This window comes from Annulohypoxylon maeteangense (assembly GCF_022496945.1).
Source record: "Annulohypoxylon maeteangense strain CBS 123835 unplaced genomic scaffold GGS22scaffold_24, whole genome shotgun sequence".
Classification (NCBI taxonomy): Eukaryota; Fungi; Ascomycota; class Sordariomycetes; order Xylariales; family Hypoxylaceae; genus Annulohypoxylon; species Annulohypoxylon maeteangense.
This window is the reverse complement of record NW_025953271.1, coordinates 255,449-273,456: the sequence shown is the minus strand read 5'-3', so window position 1 is coordinate 273,456 and position 18,008 is coordinate 255,449. Positions and strand designations below refer to the sequence as shown.

General features: G+C 46.9%; 6 protein-coding genes across 6 annotated transcripts; 3 read left to right on the top strand and 3 right to left on the bottom strand.

Moving 5' to 3' along the window:
• Positions 1-113: 113 nt before the first annotated feature.
• Positions 114-1,937, top strand: GGS22DRAFT_81736 (Aldo/keto reductase). Its single transcript, XM_047968180.1, has 2 exons — positions 114-1,115; positions 1,231-1,937. The coding sequence occupies exons 1-2, from the start codon at positions 716-718 to the stop codon at positions 1,896-1,898; spliced, it is 1,068 nt and encodes a 355-aa protein (XP_047814505.1). The 5' UTR covers positions 114-715; the 3' UTR covers positions 1,899-1,937.
• GGS22DRAFT_81726 (uncharacterized protein) lies at positions 1,938-3,779 on the bottom strand. The gene is made up of 4 exons (XM_047968179.1): positions 3,674-3,779; positions 3,070-3,612; positions 2,817-3,011; positions 1,938-2,756 (listed from the first exon to the last, which is right to left on the bottom strand). Exons 1-4 carry the CDS (start codon positions 3,722-3,724, stop codon positions 1,977-1,979), a joined length of 1,569 nt encoding a protein of 522 aa, XP_047814504.1. The 5' UTR covers positions 3,725-3,779; the 3' UTR covers positions 1,938-1,976.
• A 1,806-nt stretch (positions 3,780-5,585) lies between these two features.
• Positions 5,586-7,461, top strand: GGS22DRAFT_182179 (carotenoid oxygenase; the record flags this gene model as incomplete). Its single annotated transcript, XM_047963940.1, has 2 exons — positions 5,586-5,711; positions 5,773-7,461. 2 exons carry the CDS (start codon positions 5,586-5,588, stop codon positions 7,459-7,461), a joined length of 1,815 nt encoding a protein of 604 aa, XP_047814503.1.
• Positions 7,462-7,916: 455 nt separating this feature from the next.
• On the bottom strand, positions 7,917-8,648 carry GGS22DRAFT_193048 (putative sugar transporter; the record flags this gene model as incomplete). Its single annotated transcript, XM_047965339.1, has 2 exons — positions 7,917-8,252; positions 8,316-8,648. The coding sequence occupies 2 exons, from the start codon at positions 8,646-8,648 to the stop codon at positions 7,917-7,919; spliced, it is 669 nt and encodes a 222-aa protein (XP_047814502.1).
• Positions 8,649-13,035: 4,387 nt separating this feature from the next.
• GGS22DRAFT_81678 (uncharacterized protein) lies at positions 13,036-14,071 on the top strand. The gene is made up of 3 exons (XM_047968178.1): positions 13,036-13,588; positions 13,645-13,695; positions 13,768-14,071. The coding sequence occupies exons 1-3, from the start codon at positions 13,187-13,189 to the stop codon at positions 13,936-13,938; spliced, it is 624 nt and encodes a 207-aa protein (XP_047814501.1). The 5' UTR covers positions 13,036-13,186; the 3' UTR covers positions 13,939-14,071.
• A 397-nt stretch (positions 14,072-14,468) lies between these two features.
• GGS22DRAFT_174471 (uncharacterized protein) lies at positions 14,469-16,651 on the bottom strand. The gene is made up of 4 exons (XM_047963096.1): positions 15,707-16,651; positions 15,023-15,650; positions 14,894-14,968; positions 14,469-14,783 (listed from the first exon to the last, which is right to left on the bottom strand). The coding sequence occupies exons 1-4, from the start codon at positions 16,545-16,547 to the stop codon at positions 14,777-14,779; spliced, it is 1,551 nt and encodes a 516-aa protein (XP_047814500.1). The 5' UTR covers positions 16,548-16,651; the 3' UTR covers positions 14,469-14,776.
• Positions 16,652-18,008: the final 1,357 nt, after the last annotated feature.

Sequence of the window (18,008 nt, the reverse complement as noted above, 5' to 3'; positions counted from 1 at the left end):
GTATCAATAATTGTCCAGCCAATCGCTAAAGATCCGGACTTGGAGTCTCATATATTTCGTTTGATACCTAGAAGGGGAACGTCTTTATTATTCATCACTTCTGGTATTTGAAAATAAGCATACCTTAGAAATATGAACTCGTAACGGTAGCTGGTATAATCTTGCCTCGGAGGAATAGAAATATCGTCATGGAGGGACCAGGAGGGTCATCTCATCCCATGCCATCATCGTAAGCGCTCCAGGGCTATCTATCCCTTTTTGGATAAACCCGCGAGCTCCCAACGCTATACCGTTCCTGGATAAACCCGCGAGCTGTTGATTAATAAGTCGACCGGAATGCAATTATCCCATCTCGAACTTAACAACAACACACGGCCTTTAGACAACTTCACCATCTTAACTCCCGTTGCATTAGTCCTATTGCTTGGCCATGTGCGCGGATAGTCTCATCTAGACGGTACGCAGCAGAGTCTAGTCGAGAAGAATGCGAAAAGCTTGCCTGAGCTATTCCTGTGAAGGATCGAAGAGTCATAAGGAAAATGGGATATATAATGGGCGGCGACCTCTTCGTCGTCTTGTGTCTAGCCGTCCATTCTCATCAGACACAGATCACCTAGAATATCCTACTGCTTAGGAAACACCAAAAGTTTATTAAAACTTCGTTTTAACCAATTCAGATCGTCAACTTAACGACAAATTACCTACCTATTCAACCATGGCCCAGGTCCCATCATCAGTCCAGCAGAGCCTCGACGGCACCAAAGTCGAGTATGTCAGGGTTGGCTCCTCGGGACTTCACGTATCTACGCCCATCTTAGGAGCCATGTCGCTCGGCTCTAGTAAATGGCTACCGTGGGTGCTAGACGAAGACGCGACTTTCGAGATTCTCAAAGCCGCTTATGACAGGGGTCTCAATACCTGGGATACGGCGAACGCGTACTCCAACGGCCTCAGTGAAGAGGTTATCGGCAAGGCCCTCCGGAAATTTTCGATTCCGCGCGAGAAGGTCGTTATCATGACTAAATGCTTCCTTCATGTCGCAGAAGACGTGTCCGTATTTTCCGCACCGTTCGGGCCAACGCTTGCGAAAAGCAAGGACTATGTGAACCAAGGAGGTAAGTAGATGAAATCCCAATCCTTTTTTTTTTTTTTTTTTTCAAAAATCCCGGCCCTCGTTAAATGGCCGGGAAGAATAAATCTTGAAATTCAGACTGATAACAAAAAACACAGGTCTTTCCCGTGCGGCCATCTTCAACGCCGTAGAGGCTTCTCTCACACGTCTAGGTACGAACTACATCGACCTATACCAGATCCACCGCTTCGACCCAACTACTCCAATCGAGGAAACCATGAAAGCGCTGCACGATCTCGTCCAGTCCGGAAAGGTCCGTTACATCGGCGCTAGCTCGATGTGGGCGACGCAATTCGCGCGCATGCAAGCCGTCGCCGAAAGCAAAGGATGGACCAAATTCATCAGCATGCAGAATTACTACCACTTATGCTACCGTGAGGAGGAGCGGGAGATGAACCGTTTCTGTAACGAAACCGGCGTCGGTATCTTGCCGTACTCGGCCAATTTCGGCGGCAACCTTGCCAGACCTTTCGGAAAAGGAGACTCAACCCGCGCGAAGGGACCGAGTCCGGTTGGAAAGGGTTTCACATCAGCCGACGAAGAGATCATCCGTCGTGTGGAGAAGCTGGCTGTGGAGAAAGGCTGGAAGATGAGTCAGGTCAATTTGGCATGGCATCAAGCGAAGGGCAGTGTCCCAATTGTTGGATTTAATTCCGTCGCTAGAATCGACGAGGCATGTGGCGTGAGAGGGAAAACACTGACAGCCGAAGAGGTTGCGTTCCTTGAGGAACCGTATGTGGCCAAGCCTGTCGTGGGTCATTTTTAACGAAGTCCCCGTATTAGGTAGGTACCTATGCTCAAAAAGGTACACTTATTTCAAGCCATAGGTAGTGTGTGTAAGTTTTTAGAACTTGAATTCGCTCTGTTCAGCAACAGTCTCTAGGATAGAATCTCCTAAAGATCTCGCAATGGATTTCAGTTTTACTTTCAGCCATTGCTTTTGGGGCTCTGGTACTGCATCTGTGCTAACAGCTAACGTCAAGGGCCATGCTAAGAGTGTCGCAAGTTTAGGTAAGATTTCATACCGAACGTTGGTAGCATTGTCAGCGTCGTTGGCGCTAGTTGATTCCTTAGGCGGAGAGTTTTCCGTTACGGGTTGCGAGGCAATGAAAAAGGGAATGCATCGACACAGATCTGTTGATAGTAAGGATATCTTCTCGAGGCACAATTCCTGTTCCATATTTGTCGATATGGATTGAGATGAACAGTGAGAAGCGATCGAGAGTGCCCGTTTTCGAACGCTGTTGATGATTATATGAACAGCACGGTACCGGTTCCAAATGGTCGCATGACCATGACTGGCATAAGTGTGAATCAATCCATCGAACGTGGCATCGATCAAAGGGTCTTGATGTGTGGAAAACTTCCAGTCCTCAGGAACATTACGAGACCACGATTCCAAGGCAATATCTAAATCTCGAGCCTCGGATGCGATATCGATCGGGCTGAGCTGAGATGAGAATCTCTCACCCTTTGGAAGGAAAATGTGCAGGGATCTTGAGCGAAGGCTGGCTACGCGGACCATGATCGAGTCGATATCCAGCACTGGCCCTTTTTCACCAAACTCTGCCCCGTCTTGAAGCCATGGAGCTGTAAGTGTACCCCGGAGAATACACGTTCGGACCTAGTTTCGTTAATATGAACAATATTCGCAAACCATTTAAGGGTGAACCCGACAACTGACCAGCTGCCGTCGCGCTGCTCTTTCGAGGGAAAGGTCTGGCGTCCACCCGCGTTCCTGCCTTAGTTTCAGCAAACCTGCAGCACCTTCGTGATGACAGATATTCTCCCAGAACCGAGATCCTGTTATGTCGGGATCCCAAGATGACGACGAATCCCTTTTTCGGCTATGATGCCTCTCGTGTCCATACATGATATTCTTCAATCAATATGGTTAGTATTCGAGGCTTCATCAATCCGAAGGGCAATGGATATACCTCGTAGAAGGCCATCGACATGGCCGTGACCAGAATCTCATGGATATTATCCCGAGTCAATTCACGAAACACGGTTTGCATTTTCGCTATGCTCCTGGAGAACAACGATTCGGCATCTTGAATGGCTTTCTCATCTTGCATCGCTCGGCCGAAGGCAGCGTGAGAAAGAGCCGACACGGCCAAGTGCAGACTCGAACCAGGCTGAGTTTTATCTCGGTATGTTATGATGTAGTGACTGTACTCGCGTACGAACTCAGGGATTTCATCATCCCTAAACATGAAGTTTTCGAGCCAGAAACGAAAGGCTTCATCCTCTTCGGGGACAGATGATGGGGTTGAAGATACCGAGAGATCCGGTGAAGACGCTGATGTTTCTACTCCTGCCTTTGCATCCCGTTCTTTCGCTTTCCACGGGCGACGAGGTTTACCCTGAGCGAATGCATTTTCACTCTTGAACACCAAACCAGCCTCTTCGTTCTCGTCCCAGACGCAACTCCGACTTGCCTTATTACATCTACCACAGGTAGGATGAACAGAATCACACTTGAAGGATTTAGCTTGGGATAACTAATAAATAAGTGTTTAGGATAGAGTCACGCCTTACCTTAATTCTCCGTTTTCTACAAGTGATGCAGCCCCGACTAGGAAAGACCATGTTTTTTTGGGTTTTTTCTTTTGCTTTTGTCGGCCGCACCAACAGCCACAATAATGTAGAAGGAGCAGAAGGAGGAACTTTGAAGTTAGGTAAGCCGTCACACATGACTAATCTCCTCATACCGTGGACCCGGGGGGAAGCTATTACGTTTTTGGCATAGCCTGACAGCCTGATTACAAGGATTGACGATTTAAGTAACTTGAAGCTCGATTCGTCATATCTCACATTTCGTTGATCCTTACGATATTTATAAGGTACATGTGGGTACCTTCCGCTAACTCACTCCAAACATTGAACGTTGACGTTGGTATTTATGTATGTGTGGCGTTATAGGCGAATGCGAGCAGCAGCAAGAATCTAACTTGGAAATGGTTGGGACGATGCAAACCATGAGTTGATGAGCAAGACGCATGGCAGTGGGGATAGTTACCTAGGTAAACTTGCAGCGACATGATACTTGCTCGTTTTGTTGCTCTATCTTTCTCGGACCATGGATGCTCTAACAATCATATGTACCTATTTTCTTCAAGTTTGTCCTTTGCTCATACCCACGCTCATAAACATTGGATAGGAAAACAAAGAGATCTAGAAAGATGCGAATGCGAAGTATGTACATGGATACAGCTGTACAATATACGGGTCTTAAAGTTTAATAAGATGTCGGACCAATAGAAACTGTTGCGCTGCTTACCCAGGTATTCGGAATTGTTCCGGTCTGCTGGAAGCTTATTGGACGGCAGTGGAACCAAATGCTCAATCTAGTAAGTACACCTGTAAAGTCACATCCGTACCTACCTCGTTGTCCAGTCATGAATCATGATAGGTGGTTACAACCTTGAATAGGTATCTAGTAGGTTTAAGGTCATGGCTTACCATTCTATTTACCTATATACCTAGGGCCCTAGGCAGCTAGGTCCTACATACAAGTTCTTGGTAAGTGGCTGCCAGGTGTATCCAAGTCTTCAAGATTCCAAGTAGCCATACCCGCGGATACATTTAATGGACAAACACTCGGGAAACCAAGAAACTAAGTGCCTATGGGGTTATAAGGAATGGCCTCCTAGAACTTGCACCGAAATTTATCTTTCCAGATGGACTAGGTAGGTACTAGGGAGGCACCTTCTTCACTTTCGTGTTTGCGAACAGGGGACGAGTACGTAATAAAACTTGCTAAAACCTTGCATATAATATTTGAACCTTATAAACTTTTTCGTGAATAGTACTTACATGTATGAAGTATCCCTTACTTCTAGTACTCTACTATGTACAATGTAAGAGTCCCATTCTACTGGTCAGTACCTACATATGTAGCTATGATTATCAGCCTTTGTGAAGCCTTTGTCTACCTCAAAACCAGGGCCCCTTTTCACGTCATATCATGCATACTTATTATTCTGTATGACTTTTAGTACTAACACTCGGACTCGCGTATCTTGTAGTACGTTGATGCTCCTATACACATCAGCGATATCTTTTAAGGTATATATGTCTGGGTATCGTTGGGATACTCGTCCACAAAGGCGAATTTTATCACGTTTACCACATTTCAACCACATAGTGCTGACATTTAATCAGGGATGGACTGTTCAGCTCGGATATAAGGACAGCACCTAGTAGTGTGAGGATCAAACAGTGTGACTACACCTACAACCACAACTAAAACTGCAATTACAGCTTTGACCACGGCCACGACGGCAACCAGACCAGGAGGAATTCCCCACTTGCTCACTCATGTAGAGAAATCTCTAGACCTTTTTCATATGAACATATTTGAAAAATCGTGAGTTTTAAACTCTGAACTCTTGCACACACAGTCACACACAGTCACACATCCACATACCTAATCTACCTCTAGAACGCTATGCAGCCATATACTAAAACCGAGCTATTCTTCGGAAGTTCAAAGGAGGACGAAGAATGCGATTTCTACGCCGTAATCGACGCCTTAGAGACCGAGGCGTATGCACATTGGCCCAACGAGGCGGGGGTAAGTCTAAAATACTACCCCCTTCTTATTTATTTTACATTTTTCTAACGAATACACTCAGTTTGAAGGTCTAGATGAAGTGCGTGGCCCCATAGAACTTACCGTGAAGGGGTCAATCCCATCTTGGGCTGCTGGCACCTTGTTCCGCACCGGCCCTGGGCAGTACACCATCGAGGACACTGCCAAAGGAACCTTCCGCACCACACATTGGTTCGATGGCCTGGGACATACGCATAAATTCAACATTATTGCCAAGTCGTATGACTCTGGTTCTCCCGTCAAGGTTGAATATTCTTCCCGCCGCCAAAGCCAAGCTCTTTGTGATGCTATCAAGAAAACTGGACGACGAAATGATATCAGTTTTGGACAACGCATGGATCCTTGTGTCGGTATCTTCGCGAAGATTATGAGTACATGGCGTGGTGCTCCTGTAGTCCAAAGCCCCGATTTTAACAATATCGCAGTCGTGGTCTACAGGGACATGCCTGGTTTACCGTCCAATGCTAAAAGCACAACTCCGTCCGCCGGTCACAGAGGAGGCAATAAGTCTATGTGGTTAACCTCAGATATGGGTATCGTGAAGGAATTCGACCACCAGACTCTAGAGCCGATCGGGATAGCCAAGCAACAGACTCTCCATCCTCTCCTTAAGGGGCCCCTTAGTTGCGCCCATGCCCAGCGAGACCCGGCGACGGGCGACTTCTTCAACTATAATCTCGAATTGGGCTATCCTGCAACGTACCGCGTCTTTCGAACGAGAGCTTCGACGGGCGAGACTGACATCTTAGCTACGATATATGGTAAAGATGTAGAGCCGGCGTATATCCACTCCTTTTTTCTTTCGCCTTCCTTCGTCATCTTCTGCATTCCATCATCCCATGTTGGTCTAATGGGCATCAAGATTCCATGGGAAGGAAACATGGTCGATGCCATCAAACCGTTCGACAAATCCAAATCTTGCAAATGGTTCATCGTCGACCGTCTTAGTGACCGTGGCGTAGTCGCCTCCTTCGATAGTCCCGCAAGTTTCTTCTTTCACAGCGTCAACTCCTTCGAAGAGAGAGATGAAGCAACTGATAACACCAATGTGTACTGCGACGTCATCCAATACCCTACTCTCGACGTAATACGACAATTTGAGATGGACGTCATTCTCCAGAGAAACGGCGCGACCACGAACTTCTGGAGAGATGAAGCACGCACTCACAACTGCCAAGCCCGATTGGTTAGATGGAAGCTCGTCGTACCAAAGCTGGGCCCCGACGACGAACAGGGGAAGTCGAAGAATCCAACGACAAATAAGACAGCAGAGAAAGTTCTCATGTTTACAGCGCCACTCGCAGGAGAACTACCAACCATCAACCCGGCTTACGCGACGAAGAAGCACCGCTACGTGTACACGACAGCCAGCCGCGGCTTTAGCACTCTCTTCGACTGCATCGTCAAGACGGATATCGACACGCGCGAATGCATATATTGGGAAGGTTTAAAGGGGCACACACCAGGCGAGGCAATCTTCATCCAGCGTCCGAAATCTCACGAGGAAGATGAAGTGGCGGAAGATGAAGTGGCGGAAGATGAAGGCGTGCTTCTGAGCGTTATACTTGATGGATGTGGGAAGAAGAGTTATCTCGTGTGCCTGGATGCGAGGAATATGTTGGAGTTGGGACGTGCCGAGTGTGACTTCGCTATCGCGATCGGGTTTCACGGGTTGCATCTGCCGCCTGAGACATCCCCTGAGGCTACTTAGCTGTGACGCGGCGGTATCTGCATAGATATGGATGATTAGCCTCTAACATCTTTACTATATTATACCCCAGCAACATTAAACCCCTTAAAGGAAGTATCATCTCCACACAAGTCCAAAACGCATTCAACGCGTACTTAGCGTAGATAATCGCCATAAACACACTCCAAAAGATAAACCGTAACTGTTTATGTTCGTAGTTCTCAATTCTTTTACATATATACAATCCATACCGCGCTACTCCTAACCTGACATCGATGTCTCTGCCAATAGAAAAATGATCTATGACTAAACAGCTCGGGGGGTATCTTCAAAAACCCAAATGCGATCTCATCATACACACATGTATGTGTGTATAACCAACATATAAACCAAACAGATGCATACCAACCGACGGACTTCTTCTCTTTAAACAAAAACCAAAAACAACACCATCGTTGCTCTATATAACTTATTACCTATACAGTAGGTTCCTCATGGTGACTTGCGCCGCTACTCCCCTTCTCGGCCTCAGCCTGGGCAGTCTCGACGACGCCGCCGGCCTCACGCTGGGCTAAGGTGCTCTTGGGGACCCATCCGGCGCTCTTGCGGGCGCTGCTGACCTCGGCGTACAGCTCATCGATTTCCTCGAGCGAGTAGCCCTTGGTCTCGTAAATGAAGAAGTATACGAAGGCGATGCAGAAGAAGCAGGCGCCGAACCAGACGAAGAAGATCTTGGACTGCAGGTTTGCGTAGCCCTCGCCGTAGTTGACGAGATAAGGGGTCGAGTATGCGATAGCCCAGTTTATAAGCCACTGTTTTTACGAGTTAGTTTGCTTAGATCAGAAATCTCTAATTGGATGGAAGGATCTACATACGTTTGTAGCGGTAGTCATCGACAAGCTCTTGGCTCGCGTCTTCAGGGGGTAGATCTCGCCGGTGACGACCCACGCAAGGGGCCCCCAGGTGCTGGCGAAGAAGAAGATGTACAGACAGTTGAAGGCGATACCGGCCTTTTGCGCGGCGACGTTGTACACGATAATGTTGCCCTGGGCATCCTGTCCCGTTGTCAAGGTTCCGAGCATAGCAACGAGGAACTGGCTCGCGCACATGCCGACGGCACCCCAGAGAAGTAGGGGACGACGGCCAATTTTATCGACAGCCCATAGACCAGGGATGGTGGAAACGACGTTGATGCACGATAAGATCATCTGGATAGTGAACGGATCCTGGATTCCCGAATTTTTGCCCAGTGTATGAAAACATGTCGATCCGGCATTTTTTTATTGGTATTATAGAATGATCGTAGACTCAGGTAAGTAAGAAAGAATGTATCTTCTCGAAAGGCGTGTACGTTTCGTAAGCCTTTGTAGGTATCTTAGAAGCTCGTAGATCTTACTTTTCTTTGGCCATCTCTATCTTGGTCAAGGAAACCTTCATTTTAGAAGTACTTGGTAGGTATTTACTAAGCATCGTTCAAAGCTTCAAGTCATATTTTGAATTCTTTATGCCTCTAGCACGTAGTGCGAGGATCAAGATATGAGTCAAGGTTTGTCTGGCCGTGATAATCATGTCCAATGAAATCCCTCTTCAACTAATCAAAATCCTATATTCGATCGAAAACTAGCAATGTCTACTTAAAACAACATCAACCCAGCCGCACAAAAAAATGCATCGCCAGTTAAGAAACATGCTTTGTTACCTTACAAAAAGCATCCTATCTTCCCAACGGCTCACTTCTAACATCAAGTTCCACTACACACTCGGGAGCCAGGAGAAATCTTCGCATGGAATTCCAAAGTACGTGGGGACATGCGGGTATGTTAGGCAGGTACCTACTAGGTAAACATAGAATCTAGGACGGATGGACTGCCTAGGTGTCTCAGACTACGTTCTTAGGCCTCACCATCGCCTTTTTCGATATCGTATAAGGAGCTTGCTTGATCGCTTCCTAGTGCGTAACTTGTATAAATCAAGAGGCCCTCCTTCTGCAGCGACAATTTCACGTATAAGATTACAATACGCCTGAGAAGTCCAGTTTGCCGTCTCGCTAGCACTTTACTCAAGTTAAGAAGCGGCTTGTTATCCTACACACAATGGTTTGCGCGCCACTCCCCCTTTTTCGTTTCAATCCTGCAACAATAAAAAAAAAAGTCTTAACATAACATCGCAGTTCGACGATACACCTCCCGCGCCGATCCCCAAGTCGCGCCTAAACGCCATAGCAGCACAGCGTGTCGAGGTCTTTAACGGCGTCTCTCTGCTGGACGATCTACTACACATATCACTCCCACAGCCTCTGCACGACGACCCTAAGATCAAAAGACAAATCGAAAGCGTGCCACAAGAGCTACGTATGCGGTGCGAGAAAATACTACTCGAAAAGGCCAGAAACAAGCTCCTCGAGGAAATCAAGAAGCAAGGCTTGGGCTATATCATGAACTGTGCCATGCTGGCATCGATCTGCGTAGAGCTTAGGGAGCTCAACGACAACCTCTCCCGGCGGCAGGAAGACGACGCTTCTCCCCCCCCGATTTGAGAAGGATGAAGATAGGAGAGAAGGTTCGAGATGGGAGGCACCAGCCTTCGCGTCCGTAACCTTACCTACGCAGGTACATCGCGACACCAATCACCTGGGAGACCTGGGTAAGAGATGAGAGAGATCCGACCTTAAATCGGATTTGAAGTCCGTCGGATCCGCATCGACGATGAATGTAGCGAGGATCCACAGGACCCGCGGCGATTGGTCAGATTGCGGGGCATTTGATTAGTCATTATTGGGTTACGTAGATTTTCTATAGCTTGTTCGCGCTGTACGAGGAGATTCTCAATACAACGTCTTCGCAACCAACTCTGCGTTACGAAGATTCGGGCCAAAAGTTTAGACCATGCGCAGAAGGCCTTAATGGTCTAAAGCCGTGTAAATTGGAATCTTCTCTCACCGTGTGGCGTTTTTCTTCAGTAGCTAATGGAATAGGCTTAAGTTATAATAGTAGTTATTTATTAGAATTTAGCGAACGGATCACTACCAGGTAGCAGTTTCAGCCTAAACTTAATATAGTATAAAGTGGTTGCTTATTTAATTATGCACTAAGTAAGGGACGTGGCTTAATGGTCCAAACTTTTGGCCGGAACCTTCGTACTTATGTATGTATTATCTCAAATTGCAGTGACCCCGGACACGAACCACCCCATGTGCAACGCCAAGATATCTTACAGGTTTCTATTGGCCGAACTTTACTCACCCAATAATCAATCGATCTCCTGTTTCAAAGCGGGAACTCCCGCTGTCAACTTCCTTACCACAGCGGCAATACATAGGTGTTGCAAACGGTTATTTTATGGCAAAAAACCGTTGTTTCAGGGCGAAAACCGTTATTTTGAGCCAAAAATCATTTGCATGGTAATAATCGTTGGCATTGGTGGAAAACCATTTCTAAAAAGCTTAAAAGGTGGGGACATGGCTTGAAAAAACTGGTTATTGGCTGCTCTCAATGAGCTTTATAATAAGGTTTAAAGCTTGACCATTATTAGTATGGCTAGACTACTTAGCTCAATTGTAAAGTGCGTAGAACTTGTTTAAAAATTACTTGTAGAATATGATTTGAAGAGTATTTGAAATGTACCATCCCATGAATGAAATAGTGAAAAGTGACTTTGTAAATACATTAAAAACAATTGTTAGAATGTTCTGATCTAATAACATTTACAAGATGACACGGGTTCGATTCCCACCGATACCAGAATTTGAATTTTTGGTAAATCTTATTTATTTCAGCCAATCAGAGGGAGGTAAATTTCCGTTGGCAAATCAAAAACGTTTTTAGGTCAAAAATCATTTACGCTCAACTGGACGGATCTTAATGGGGCAACGCATTTGCAGTTCAACAACCGTTTGTGAGACCCCCCCTTTGCCGCTGCGGTAGGTATCAATAAACGGGAACCAATTACCTACATAATATCGATCCCCACCTACGTACATAATTTTCTGGTCTCTCAGACGGATCAATGAAATACATAGACCTTCCCAGAATCCATGAATGCCTTGGTAAGTACCTACTATAATAGGTAACGAATAACTTCACCAATGGAAATCATATCCAGTACGCATGCTCATAGCTTAGCATGATTACTCGCCGTCGTCGATGAAATGATTACGCAACTTCTCGATCAAGCGTACGTACTGATCGTGAAGTTCGTCTAGCGCAGATTTGGGCTCCGGTGTCGAGGGCCGGATTTTTTTGGCATTGGCGACTTCGGCGTCGGGGCCTATAGTTCGCTTGGCTGTGCTTGGGGAATTCTCGGACGAGCTGCTCGCTTTATCGGTTTTCTGGATATCTACCACAACGATATCCTCGGACGAAGTCGCGCTCGAGGGCGGAGACTTGTCCGGGACTTTAGGTAAGTTGAGGTCAGACGCCCGCGGGGATGGTATCTCCTCGCGAGCCTTGTCAAGCTTCGCGAGCGCCTTTTCGAAATCTCGGCATTGCTGCTCGATATGGCCCGGCGCCTTGTAAAGCATCAGAGGAGCTCATCTACGGGCAACGTCTAAGTCACTTACGATAAGGCAGTCTAACCCCTGGTCCGTGCATCTCTGGCACGGTATCTTTCCACAGCCATTTCTGAGTGTCGGAGTAATGTCGCTACTGGCAGGTTGTTAGAGGAGCTAGGGGTCGGAGGCCGTAGGCTACACTTACTACTTATAACACTGCCAGCATAGAGTAGCGTCCGCCATGATGCGCTATCGACGTAGAAAATCGTGCTGCTACTGATCGGTGGTCGAAGCGAGCGGGATCTAAAGTTAAATAGAACGATGACAGATGGTTTCCTGAGCTTTTTGCCGTCTGGTGTTTCGTCGTTTCACCAAACCGCACCACGACAAGGCTTTAAATAGGAGACGGCAGCTACCAATGCTGCCTATCGCAGCCTTGGCGAGGGACCATCTCACAAAGCCACCATTCTAGCATCAGGTAGATGAACACGGAAGCCGTTCGCGCGGCCCTAATATCACTTTGATTCGTTAGCGCTGAGGGTTTACCGGCTCTGAGCCATCCAGGAGATTCCGCGCTATCGCGCAAGGAGGCCAGTTTAGCTGCACCCACAAGAACGTCTGCCTTGCCTTGATCATCTTCATACCTACCTTTCTACGTCGCCCTATATCTGCTCTGTTCCTTTCTAACCGCTCTCGCATCCTTAGATATCCTATACCATCTGCCCAGCCTTAGTTAGGCAGCTTAGGTACCCGCGCACTTCTTGGCGTCCGAATGACCCAGAGGCTGGTAGGCAGACGCCTTAGCAGGAAGGGTAAACGCTTTAGACCTTCATTCGGGATTATTCGAACTTTCGAGGTTCCGGGTTTTGCAAGTCGCCTAGGTAATGGAAGATCGAGGGCTCGCGAAGCTACGTGTCTCGGGATATTCAAGGCATATGTTAGAGACCCGGCTTAGCTCCCGAGCGGGCTAGACAAAAGGCATATCCTGCATGTATGCCGGGTGCCTTAGGCGAGAGTAATCTAGAGCCCTCTGGGCAATTTCGGCATGCCGAAGGCCTCAAAGCGCGTGGATACCTGTGCTCCAACAGGTGGTCCTATACATAAGTCGCAGCCCGCTGTCGGGTAGTCTCGATCTTCTCCTGCCTACCTAGTACCGACCCCCCCCCCCAATACATCTACTCTGCTTCGTATGACATTCACGTGAAGCTTGCCAAATCGACATACTTGTAGGGAACACCCCAGACGCGCATACCTACAATGGCCTCCATACCTACAATGGCCCCTACTAGGTACATCGCTACTCCTTTCCCGCCCGGCGTTGCTAAAAAAGTAATGATGTTCGCCAAAGTATCCAGGTTCTGGAAAAGACAACAGGTTTGCGCCTTCCTAGAAAAGAACGGTCACCCATTTCGGGGGATCCGAAGGGATTGTAGTGCCCTTGCTATAGTATTTATCCTAGGCTTCCCCATTAACAGGGAAATTTGCGACGCCACAAGTAAATACTTAGTTGAGGGTTTGAAGTATTGCAAAAAATTATGCGAGGAGAGATTAGGAGTGAAGGCTTTTAAAGCCGCTAACGCGATGGAGGCCCTCCTAGTGGCAGATTTCTCTGACGCCGCGGAGCAACGACTCAAGGTCGAGTACGTGCAAGATGCCGAAGTACGTTTACAATATATGCGTGACTCGTAACATTTATGTTAACAAGAGACATTTAGATGTTCGATGGGTTAAGCGAAGACGAAGACCTGGCTTTCCCAGTTGCTCAGGTAGGTAATCCCCTTCTCCCCCTCCCTATATTATGCGCCGAGACTGACCAGGCTGTGTCAAATGATACACAGGCACCTACGTCGAAGGCGATGATCGTCAAATTGCGAGCGGACATTAACGAGTTCCACACAGCTGCGAGCGCGCTTATCGCGCTAGGGACCAGAATTAAGGGAAAAGAGGCCGAGCTGCGGAGCGTTTTAGACGATGAAGAAAGGCAGCAGGTCCCGGAGGAGGATGACTAAGTGGGGCAACCGCGTGGATAGTACGATAGCGTTGGATTGACTTCCATCGTGGGCTGTGGAGAGGGCACTCCAGCGTTCCTGGGGTCTGCAGTGGAGCTGGCACTTGCATTAGCGAGAGGAATGCGTAAGGCAATTGAGGTATCGGCACTGATACGATAGGTAGCGGGAGAGAAGAAAATGACAATAAATGGTCAATACGGCGAGAGAAATGGAGAGATGAGGGATTGTTGAATGTACTTGTGATATGAGGTGTTGAGAACTGACGTATGTTGATATCTCTGTTAGCAAGTGTCAGCAAGTTGTGCCTCGGCAGCATCGAACACAGTATGAGGGAAAGCTGTCCGGCTTCACACCGACGGCTTTCGGACTGCTCGCACGCGACCCTACGACGCATCGAACTGCATAATATTATGCAGCGGCGCTTGTACACCTACCTACTTGTAGTAAAGGTATGCGGCGTTCAACATGCCTTCTGATGGTGACGTGGCGAAAATAGCTGCATCCCACGCATGGTCTATACCTGTGGGCGTAACGCCACTTACCCACTTATTCATAGATGGCAAACAACGCGGTGTGATGATAAACCGCTCGTCCGGTACAGGGCGATATTTCGAAGATGTATGGAAAGCGATGCAGTGTCGGCGTCGTAAGATGGGGCAGGTGACCTGGGCCTTCCTCGCACCTCTATCTAGGTCAAGGGGAAGATGTCTCGACGCTCTGTCCGACCTCTTAAATATTCCGGCCGCCGATAGCACGAGCGAGCGCATAGACCCCTCCGTATCTCCGGTAGCGCTCTCGCCTTAAGCTGCGCCCCCGGTTCTCGGTGTAAAGTAAGAGGTCATGGTGTAGGTTCCTATGTCTACCTGCCTAGCTATGGAAGATGAACCGATCAAACTAGAAGATCTCGGAATGATCGGAGCTAAGATGAAATGTGGCTGACCCGTTGGTTGATTAGTTCTTGGCTGTAACGTTAGGTACACAGATTCGTCCCTCCTCGCCGTCGTCGTATCCGCCACTATCCTCGTCATGTTCGTCCTCCTCATCATATTCGTCCTCCTCGTCATATTCGTCCTCCTCGTCATATTCGTCCTCATCATATTCGTCCTCCTCGTCATGTTCGTCCTCCTCATCATATTCGTCCTCCTCGTCATATTCGCCCTCCTCGTCATATTCGCCCTCCTCGCCAGGGAGCCAAGGTTCAACATCCTGAAGGTCCATTGAGTTAAAGCCGCCATCAACCGGTACGGCCTCGTTTGCTTCTTGGCGTGACCCAGCTGCGTCCAGACCTAAGATTTGCCGTTCTTGTGAGTTAAGATGGTGCTCATTGTTACACTTCTGTATAAACACTAGCCGGTGATCATCCGGAACAACGCCTGTGCAATTCTTCATTGTGCAAAGTTGTTGACCTTCAATGTTGGTCTTACCTTTTATCATCCAATATCTTAACCTCAGTTGTGTAGCACGACAAAATAAGCACCTGAGGGGGACACAGGCAACCGGCCGCCGTGATCTGCATACAATCGAGGTTGAGAGGTTCACGGGCCAATTTACTGGGCATGGACACCAACCGTGAGCCCAGAAGACACCACGGCACGGATGGTTCATTCTAGGCGGAGCGATCCTTTCGCCACGCCGTATTTCATTATACATCTCCAAAAGCTTTTGACAAAAACGTTCGGCCCCATCCTCCGTTTCTTCAGTCGAACGGTGTCGCGCCTATATATAACCTTGTCAGCTGCAGACATCCATATGGCATAGAAGCAGAAAGCTACCTCGATCAAGAAGCGCTCTACTACTTCGGCTACTGCGCTAGTCGTCCGCATCGCAAGATCGGATTTGGTCACATCGTCGAGACGCTTTATCCAAGTCGTATCCGGTCGATTAGGATGCCGACGCCCATCTAGAGGGGGTGGGTGGGTCGGGTCGGCCCTATTGGGACTGCCACTGCCGACATTCTTGATGATATCATTCCAGTAGAGAGATCCGCCTGGCCCAAGAGAGTAGGTGTGAAGGAACTCCAGGTACGACATACCTCGAATCTCGGGTTCGGGATTGCCCATGAGGAATATATGGGGGGACGCTCGGATTGGACAGAGAGGTCGATGGGCGGTGAAGGCTCTCAGAGTAACAAACTCAATGTCGCATGTCTTGCACAGAGATGGCAGTTCTGTGGCACGACCTTGGCAAGACGACTCGTGTAGCTTGAAGTGTTTATTGGTTCGAAACGAGCCTCGGTGGCACTTGCTGCATTCATCTTTGGGACGGCACTTCAAGAAGTGGAAGGCAAGTGACTCGTCGGAGAACCCCTCGTCTCCGCAGCTGGGGCATCGTAGCCATCCACTATAGCCATCGCGTTCAAATTCGAATTCATTATCTGCTATTCTTGGGCAGGCATTCTCATGCCTGAGCGCTATGCCGTATCTCGAGAATAGGAGCCCACAGCCATGCTTGCATGGTATGCCACCGCGGGTAGCCTTAGGATGTATGCCAAGGCAGGATTTTAAATGTTTGTATAACTCAAATTGCAAAGTAAATCGCTTGAGGCATCGAGGGCATCTTTTGTGTCCAAGATATGTGTGGTGGAATTTAATGTGCAAGGGAAATTCCATGATGTTCGTTTGTCGGTTTAACCTCTAACTTTAAGGAAGGTTAGTCGAATTAAAAAACGAAAGGATTATTTATTATTTATTAAGAAAACTTTATTATTCTGTACATTATTCTTTTATTCTTTTATTCTTTTATCTTATTAAGAAATAAAGTTTTCTTACCTAAATTCGGATTAGTGGGTCTCTAAGGACCTGATTTCTGAAAATAAGTGGGGGAAAAGCTGCAAAATTGATTAGATAAGGGTTTTGACCAATCAGGTTGCGTGCATCCTGTTGAACAGCTGCGAAACTGATAAGATAAAGAACTTAGCCAATTAAAAGGCGTGCATCCTGCCAAGAGAACAACTAGACCTCTTTACGGATAAGCTTACTGAACTAGGGCTTTTCAGGTACTAGCTCCTTTTCAATCAGCCAATTAAAACGTTTTGCCAGATTCCACCGCTTCTTTCGTTGCCTATTTCGGAAGCTCTCAGATCAAGCTGAATAATTCGTTTCTTTCCTTTTATAAAAACACCAAAATCTAACTAAAAGGTCAGTATCGCCAGCCTCGTTCCCTAATATTAACCTGAAATCAATCGTTTTACCTATTTTTAGGTTGATTAAATCGATTACTTTTTACTAATAAGCTATTACTAGCAAGCTATTTCTAACAACCTATCTACTAACACTCTATTGCTAGCAAGCTATTTACTAATCCCATATGACTACTGCGATACAGCGATACCTTCCTCCTCCGAATATCATCCTTGCCCTTGCTGCCGACCCCTTTCACCTGTACCATACCTCGTCGTCAATCGTCCTAACCTATATACTTACATTAATTTGCCATATATACTAAAGTGGGATCAGTCAACAGCAAGGTAGATCATACACTATGTTATACATGCTACAGGTACCATCGCAGTTTCCCTTCGCTACTATACGTAAATCTTAAGGTATAACATATGATCAAGTAATATTCGATATATCCTATCCTAGAAGGAGTCGTTCCTAGCCTTCACTTACGTTGCTATTTCTAATATTTACTGTGCCTTCAAGGTTTTGACCGATATTATGTAATTGACATTACGTAATTAAAAAAGCTTACGTAACTTCGAAACTGAAACTGAAATTAAAATCGAAGCTTGGCTTTGATTTTCAACTTATTATAAAGAATACTTTGCCCGAAAGTTTTCTTTATTTAGATTACTCGTAAGCTACCAGGTATCGTTAGAAGTTATAGCACGTAAGCTTATACGCGTAAGAGTTCAAAACAAAGGGTGTCACGTGACACGCTGGGCCTCATCGGGTAAATGTCAGTAGCGCATGTGGATTATAATAAGTTCAATTGAACCTCAACGTATTAAAACTAACTTGTAATTGATAAAGTGTATATAAATAAAAAGTTCTTTTAAAAGGCTGTCGAATGAACTTATTATATTTACGAGCGACTGAATATTAAAACGTACAAGTGCATCTAAATCA